This window comes from Oncorhynchus clarkii, chromosome 13 (genome assembly GCF_045791955.1).
Source record: "Oncorhynchus clarkii lewisi isolate Uvic-CL-2024 chromosome 13, UVic_Ocla_1.0, whole genome shotgun sequence".
Classification (NCBI taxonomy): Eukaryota; Metazoa; Chordata; class Actinopteri; order Salmoniformes; family Salmonidae; genus Oncorhynchus; species Oncorhynchus clarkii.
Genome location: NC_092159.1, coordinates 28252931 through 28261555, shown reverse-complemented (window position 1 = coordinate 28261555; position 8625 = coordinate 28252931). Strand labels below are relative to the sequence as shown.

The window sequence follows — 8625 nt, the reverse complement described above, 5'->3', positions numbered from 1 at the left end:
TTTGTCATCACTCATCGATATCATATTGAAATAAATTATGCGAGAGGGGGGAGATGAGGTTGCACATCCTGTTAAAACCAACACAGCAAAAACCACACGGAATCTGGGAATAATCTATACATCACTGGTTAGAAGACAATTTGTAGAAAACAACCAGCTACATTTTGAATGGTTTCATTTTGATTCTAGTGGGTCACCAACATGGTAAGTGTAACAACTCTTTTTTAGTTAGTCACTTTTTGTTAAATCTCATAAATAGTACTCTTTCAATTCAGAACCTGGAATTTTCCCCTGAGGCTAAAATCAATAGAACAGAAGGCAAACATTTAGGGTTCTACATTCTGACATTCATTAAAATACTCCTACTACAATGTTAAAAACATTCTACATTGAGACATTATTTCATTGATATCATGAAAAACTCCATGTATTTTCTGATGTTTAATCAGAGATCTTATATCAGAGTATTTCAGAGTATTTCTTCCCCTATTGAGCACAGCTATGAGATTTCTCTACTGTGTGTGTTCTCTGGTGTGATACTAGGCTGTTTAGCCAAGCAAATCTGGTCACACAATGGCTACAGCTGTATTGTTTCTCTCCTGTGTGTATTCTCTGGTGTATAGTGAGATAGCTAGATGTAGAAAAACTCTTCCCACATTGTTCACAGCTATAAGGTTTCTCTCCTGTGTGTGTTCTCTGGTGTGTCTTCAGACAGCCAGATGTACCAAAACTCTTTCCACATTGATCACAGCCATAAGGTTTCTCTCCTGTGTGTGTCCGCTGGTGTACTATCAGGCTGTTTAGCTGAGTAAAACTCTTCCCACATTGATTACAGCTATATGGTTTCTCTCCTGTGTGTGTTCTCTGGTGTATAGTTAGATAGCTAGATGTAGAAAAACTCTTCCCACATTGAGTACAGCTATATGGTTTCTCTCCTGTGTGTGTTCTCTGGTGTATAGTGAGAACGCTAGATGTAGAAAAACTCTTCCCACATTGATCACAGCTATAAGGTTTCTCTCCTGTGTGTGTTCTCTGGTGTAATATCAGGCTGTCTGGCTGAGTAAAACTCTTCCCACAATGAGTACAGCTATATGGTTTCTCTCCTGTGTGTGTCCTTTGGTGTATAGTTAGATAGCTAGATGTAGTAAAACTTTTCCCACAATGATCACAGCTATATGGTTTCTCTCCTGTGTGTGTTCTCTGGTGTATAGTTAGATAGCTAGATGTCGTAAAACTCTTCCCACATTGATTACAGCTATAAGGTTTCTCTCCAGTGTGTATTCTCTGGTGTGATTTCAGGGTTTGTAGCCGAGTAAAACTCTTCCCACATTGATCACAGGCAAAAGGTTTCTCTCCTGTGTGAATTCTCAGGTGTATTTTAAGTTCTGATGAAGATTTGCAACTTTTCCCACAGTGAGAGCAGTGGTGAGATTTCTTCCCTGTGGATCTCTGCTGGTGTTTATTGAGATGTTCTGAACTGGAGAGACTCTTCTCTGCCTCGTCAGTATCATGAGGTTGTTGAGGCTCCCAAGAGGATGCAAGATTGTCACGTCTCTCTCCTGTGTGAACAACAAAGTCAGACAGATGGTTAAAGCCCCACAACAGCAGAAATCCATTGTTTATTTGAGGTAAAAGGTGATGCCCAGAGCATACCCATGCAGTTTCACATGATTAGTAACATTGATGATTGTAGGCTAGAAATAAGTTGTCGAAATCCTAAGCAGTGTGCCAGACGACTTTTGGTCTCCAATATAGGCCCCTTTCTGTGTTTGCTAAAATTGGCGCACAAGGGTAATGCGCACACAATTTGGTTGTAGAAACTCCTCCCTGCTAATGAGGAAACCGATAGTTATGGATGTAGTATATCTGCCTGGAGCAAAAATGGTGAGCGAAGATTTTAGTTTTTCACAAGGTATTCTGAATATTACAGCGCACCATCAGCGCAAGATCAGGAGTGCTACTCAAGGAGACTCACATTAACTTCTTATGGCTGGGGGCAGTATTGAGTAGCTTGGATGAATAAGAGTAAACTGCCTGCTACTCAGTACCAAAAGCTAAGCTATGCATATTATTAGTATATTTGGATAGAGAACACTGAAGTTTCTAAAACTGTTTGAATGATGTCTGTGAGTATAACAGAACTAATATAGCAGGCAAAAACCTGAGAAAAACTCCAACCAGGAAGTGGGAAATCTGAGGTTTGTAGTTTTTCAACTCTTTTCCTATCGAATACACAGTGTCTTTGGGGTCCTATTGCACTTCCTAAGGCTTCCACTAGATGGTAACAGTCTTTAGAACCTTGTTTGATGCTTCTACTGTGAAGTGGGGGTGAATGAGAGGGGATTGAGTCAGAGGTCTGGCAGAGTTTCATTAGTTGACCACGCACGTTCACGTGAAAGTTAGCTTGCTTTCCATTGCATTTCTACAGACAAAGGAATTCTCCGGTTGGAACATTATTGAAGATTTATGATAAAAACATCCTAAAGATTGATCCTATACATTGTTTGACAGGTTTCTACGGACTGTAACGGAAATGTTTGACTTTGTCTGCTCGCGTGTCATGAATTTGGATTACTGTGCTGAACGCGCGAACAAAATTGAGGTAAGGGGACATAAAATATGAACTTTATCGAACAAATCAAACATTTATTGTGGAACTGGGATTCCTGGGAGTGCATTCTGATGAAGATCATCAAAGGTAAGTGAATATTTATAATGCTATTTCTGACTTCTGTTGACTACACAACATGGCAGATATCTGTTTGGCTTGTTTTGGTCTCTGAGCGTTGTACTCAGATCATTGCATGGTGTGCTTTTTCGGGTAAAGCTTTTTTGAAATCTGACACAGCGGTTGCATTAAAGAGAAGTTTATCTTCAGTTCCATGTATAACACTTGTATTTTTATCAACATTTATGATGAGTATTTCTGTAAATTGATGTGGCTCTCTGCAAAATCACTGGATGTTTTTGGAACTACTGAACATAACGTGCCAATGTATACTGAGATGTTTTTTATATAAATATGAACTTTATCGAACAAAACATACATGTATTGTGTAACATGAAGTCCTATGAGTGTCATCTGATGAAGATCAAAGGTTAGTGATTAATTTATCTCTATTTCTGTTTTTTGTGACTACTCTTTGGCTGGAAAAATGGCTGTGTTTTATCTGTGACTAGGCACTCACCTAACATAATTGTTTGTGGTGCTTTCGCCGTAAAGCCTATTTGAAATCGGACAATGTGGTGAGATTAACAACATGTTTATCTTTAAAATGGTGTAAAATACTGGTGGAGTTTGAGGGTCACAGGGTTTGAGAATACTGGGATACTGTAATGTGTTGTCATTCTAAATGTCCTGAATAAAGGAAAATAGCTCTGTGTGTTGTACAATAGCCTATCCATCAAGGAACAGTTCTCTACACATTATGAATAATGTGTAATTATTTTAGAACCATGACCTTATCCATTTGGGTGTTGTCAATAAAGGTGACTCTCAGTTTGGATTTAAACGTAATGTAGCAAATCAACTACTTTACAGTTGGGTTTTTTCCACCTAATTTTATTTGTATTATTTATTTATTTAACCAGGTAGGCCAGTTGAGAACAAGTTCTCATTTACACCTGCGACCTGGCCAAAATACAAACATACAAACAACAACACAGAGTTACACATGCAATAAACAAACATACCGTCAATAACACAATAGAAAATAACAAATCTATATACAGTGTGAGCAAACGAGGTAAGATTAGGGTGGTAAGGCAATAAATAGGCCATAGTGGCAAAGTAATCACAATATACCAATTAGACACTGGAATGATAGATGTGCAGAAGATGAATGTGCAAGTAGAGATACTGGGGTGCAAAAGAGGAAGAAATAAATAAATACAGTATGGGGATGAGGTAGTTGGATGGGCTATTTACAGATGAGCTATGTACATGTGCGGTGATCTGTGAGCTGCTCTGACAGCTGGTGCTTAAAGTTAGTGAGAGAGATATGAGTCTCCAGCTTCAGTGATTTTTGCAGTTCGTTCCAGTCATTGGCAGCTTTATCTAGCAGAGACTTGTAGATGACCTGGAGCCAGTGGGTTTGGCGATGAGTATGAAGCGATGGCCAGCCAACGAGAACGTACAGGTTGCAGTGGTGGGTAATATATGGGGCTTTGGTGACAAAACGGATTGCACTGTGATAGACCGCATGCAATTTGTTGAGTAGAGTGTTGGAGGCTATTTTGTAAATGACATCGCCAAAGTCAAGGATCGGTAGGAAAGTCAGTTTTACGAGGGTAAGTTTAGCAGCATGAGTGAAGGATGCTTTGTTGCGAAATAGGAAGCAGATTCTAGATTTAATTTTGGATTGGAGATGCTTAATGTGAGTCTGGAAGGAGAGTTTACAGTCTAACCAGACACCTAGGTATTTGTAGTTGTCAACATATTCTAAGTCAGAACCGTCCAGGGTAGTGATGCTGGACGGGCGGGCAGGTGCGGGCAGCGAGCGGTTGAAGAGCATGCATTTAGTTTTACTTGCATTTAAGAGCAGTTGGAGGCCACGGAAGGAGAGTTGTATGGCATTGAAGCTCGTCTGGAGGTAAGTTAACACAGTGTCCAAAGAAGGGCCAGAGGTATACAGAATGGTGTCGTCTGCGTAGTGGTGGATCAGAGAATCACCAGCAGCGGATCAGAGAATCACCAGCAGCAAGAGCGACATCATTGATGTATACAGAGAAGAGAGTCTGCCCGAGAATTGAACCCTGTCATGGCTCACATCAACACCATCATCCCAGAAACCCTGGACCCACTCCAATTTGCATACAACCCTAACAGATCCACAGATGATGCAATCTCTATTGCGCTCCATACTGGCCTTTCCCACCTGGACAAAAGGAACACCTATGTGAGAATGCTATTCATTGACTACAGCTCAACATTCAACACCATAGTTTGGATTTATGGTTCCATAGTTCCCTCAAAGCTCATCAATAAACTAAGGACCCTGGGACTAAACACCTCCCTCTTCAACTGGATCCTGACCTTCCTGACGGGCTGCTCCTGGTGATGAGGGTAGGTAACAACACATGCACCACGCTGATCCTCAACACAGGGTCCCCTCAGGGGTGCGTGCTCAGTCCAGTCCTGTACTTCCTGTTCACTCATGACTGCATGGCCAGGAACAACTCCAACAACATCATTAAATTGCCGATGACACAACAGTGGTAGGCCTGACCACCGACAACGATGAGACAGCCTATAGGGAGGTTAGAAACCTGGCTGTGTATTTTAGCGCCTGGCAACGCAGACGCTTGTTGGCACGCTCGAGCAGTGTGGGTGCAATGATTGAATAACATGTATGTGTAAATAGATTGTGCAATGTTCGCGCAAATGACACATCTGGTTTCGGCAGCGTGTAAGTGGACGAGGGTGTGTCTTATAAGTGTTTGGACCGCTGCCAATATGTAGCCGCCTAACCTCAGAAAAGAAGAAGACATGGTAGGAACCAAAATGTTGGTAAGTGTTTCCAGGTGACCCTAATTAGATCTTGCATTGCATGTTCTTACTTCATGTAGCTGGCTAGCTAGCCAACATATTCATACTTGGCCTATTCTTCTCTGACAAGATACCGCTGCACAAACATGCTTATCTAGGCCTACACCAGCACTGGTACCAGGCAGTGTTAGTTAGCTACGTTTGAGCTGACTCTTAATACATTTAGCAAGCTAGCTAGCCCGCTAACTAGAAATTAGTCAAGTCAATAAACATTGGGTAGTTAGTTAGATAGAATATAGTTAACATACTGGCAAGTTTGATGTATAAGTAGCCAAGTAACGTTAGGTAGCTAGCTAACATACCAGTACATACTGCTGTAATGTTATGCTATGTGGTTCGTAAGGACAACGTAGCTAACAAACTATCAGCCAACATAACGTGTAAGGTAACTTATTTGAAAAGTCATTACTTTATTACATTGCTCAACATTTTCTTAACATTTGTCATAATTAGTTAAAGCAATGAATTTGTATCGGCTCTCGTCGGAGTTTGGCTGCATATTTTCGCCATTTTCTTCAAATTTGAAAAAGTTGTGAAGCCACGCCCATTTTCTGAAGAACTGCATTATGGGCCCTAAAAGTACAGAAATAGTGTCCACTGCATGTATAGTACTAGTATAGTATCTATAGTACTGCATGTATACTTCGTATTTTGGCGAATGACATCCAGGAACATTTGGCATTCTAACTGTATCCATATTTTGACAAATAAGGGAAAGAGAATAAGGGGATATCTAGTCAGTTGTCCAACTGAATGTTTTCAACTGAAAGATGTCTTCCGCATTTAACCCAAACCCTCTGAGTTGCTTAATCGACATCCACGTCTTCGGCGCCCGGGGAACAGTTGGCTAACAGCCTTGTTCAGGAGCAGAACGACAGATTTTTACCTCGTCAGCTTGGGGATTCGATCCAGCAACCTTCCGGTTACTGGCGTAAAGCTCTAACCACTAGGCTACCTGCCGCCTTAATAAGCATACACAATCAATTTACGTCAAAAATAGTGCAGTTAGTATGAGTATTCAAAAACAGCTCAGGTCTCTGGGCTGCCATTTTGTTTCTGTTTAAATCCTAGATTGGCCCTTTAGCAAAGCCACAACAATAAACCAATCTGCAGTTCAAACAATAACTAAACTAATTCCACCACAGGTTTGGTAATAAGATGATAGTGGGGCTGGAGAAATGTAACTACTCTCAAATTCATAGACAGACCTGTGGATGGAAGGGACTGACCATCCATGATATCAACATTATAGTTTTAACCATGTTGAGGCTATACAGTGTTGATTTACATTGTTTCTAAACATCGGAGTAAAAAAAGCTTATTTGGTGTTCTGATGGGGTATAACAGTTGAACTAAGCTCATGAGGCATGTGTTATATTATTCAAGAATCAATGGAAAGAAAGAAATAATTTAAATGTAGCAATTGCATATTTCCCCTTTAACACCACAACTGCCTCTGTTTTTAAGACAGTACTTACTAGTGTTAATCAGGGCCCGGTTTCCCAAAACCATCTTACGGCTAAGTTTACTGTTAGAACAATTGGATGCCTTAAGATGCGTTTGAAAAACAGGGCCCAGATATTCAGTTTCCTCCTCCTCGTTTTTTGATGTGACAGTCGTCTCCCCCTCCTCCTCTTTCACTCCAAAAACTGCATCCTCCTCTCTCTCTGCCTCCTCTTCTTTTACTGTAACTTCCTCCTCCTCTTTCACTCTGAACTAGTCTTCCTCTTCTTTCACTGAAACGTCTTTCACTTCTTCTTTCACTGTAACAGCCTCACCCTCTACTTGTTTTTGTATTGTAACAGCCTCCTTTTCCTCAAGACCTTCTTTCGCCGTCCAGCAGGCCTCCTCTTCTTTAGCAAGAGAAGAGTAGCTTAGTGACCTCATGGTCAGAGATGTTAGCTAGCTAGGCTAGTGCTAACTTAACCAGCACACTAGCTGACTAATAACAGAAAAAATATATATATTTGTGTTCTGATGGGGTACGACAGTTGAACTAAGCTCATGAAGCATTTATAAGTGAATTCTTCAAGAAACCGATGGGTACATATCATTAATGTATACGTCCCAAAATGGATGTAACAACTGCTGATTGCCCCTTTAAGAGTACATATTGGGCTAATCTAATAGGAGATATTGAGGACTACAGTATTTCAGGCATTGTCATTGGATGCATTTGATCAATTGTTAACGTTTTGTTGATGGTCCACTCTTGATGTTCTACACGTTACAGTGAAGCTTCAGCCATTCCTACAGAACAACATCAAAGTGTAGAACCCCTTTCCTGCATATTGGTTCAACGACTGCAGAGACGGTACTTACTGGTGTTAAACATATCTCCAACCTCCTCTTCTTCCTCCAATGTGACAGTCATCTCCCCCTCCTCCTCTTTCACTCGAGAAACTGAATCATCCTCTTCTTTTACTATAACATCCTCCTCCTCTTTCACTCTGAACGCGTCTTCCTCTTCTTTAACTGAAACGTCTTTCTCTTCTTCTTTCACGGTAACAGCCTCACCCTCTACTTGTTTTTGTATTGAAACAGCCTCCTCTTCCACGAGAGTTTCTTTCTCCGTCCAGCAGACCTCATCTTCTTTATCAGGAGGAGAGTAGCTTAGTGAGCTCATGGTCGGGGATGTTAGCTAGCTAGCATTAGCGACTAGCCTAGTTCTAAGCTAGCTTAGCAAACCAGCTAGCTGACAAACAACGTAAATATATAATTGCATACGCCAACAAGTTCATACGAGAGAAGTATGTTTAATACAGAGCGACTAATATACACCAAAACAGTGTAAAGAGTGTGAATGTTGTAGCTATGTTTTCTAGAAAGCTACCGAGGTGTCTGACTAGCTGTTGTTGTTGAGGAGCGGCCCGTCCACTAGATCATACGTCACACTGGTAGCGTCGCCTGAACCTAAAAGACGCACATCGCCATTTGCTGACTGGAGTGGGCAACGCAGCTGAGGAACCAAAAGTTTATTTTTAATTTATTTCATAAAGGTTTAATATTATATTATGTCGTTCAAAGAAAAGCATGTGTTGATTGATTCGTGTTTAATGAGTAAGAATTTAAAACAA

At 40.8% G+C, this 8625-nt stretch overlaps 1 protein-coding gene across 1 annotated transcript; it reads right to left on the bottom strand.

Moving 5' to 3' along the window:
• Nucleotides 1-8400, bottom strand: LOC139364469 (zinc finger protein 180-like). Its single transcript, XM_071101253.1, has 2 exons — nt 7871-8400; nt 1-1559 (listed from the first exon to the last, which is right to left on the bottom strand). Exons 1-2 carry the CDS (start codon nt 8172-8174, stop codon nt 487-489), a joined length of 1377 nt encoding a protein of 458 aa, XP_070957354.1. The 5' UTR covers nt 8175-8400; the 3' UTR covers nt 1-486.
• Nucleotides 8401-8625: the final 225 nt, after the last annotated feature.

What these genes read in the sequence shown, in the direction of transcription:
- LOC139364469 (XM_071101253.1), bottom strand. Translation starts at nt 8,174, where the DNA reads ATGAGCTCACTAAGCTACTCTCCTCCTGATAAAGAAGATGAGGTCTGC. An exon ending in TGGAGATATGTTTAACACCA is followed by an intron (nt 1,560 to 7,870) that starts GTAAGTACCGTC and finishes TTGTTCACACAG; the next exon opens with GAGAGAGACGTGACAATCTT.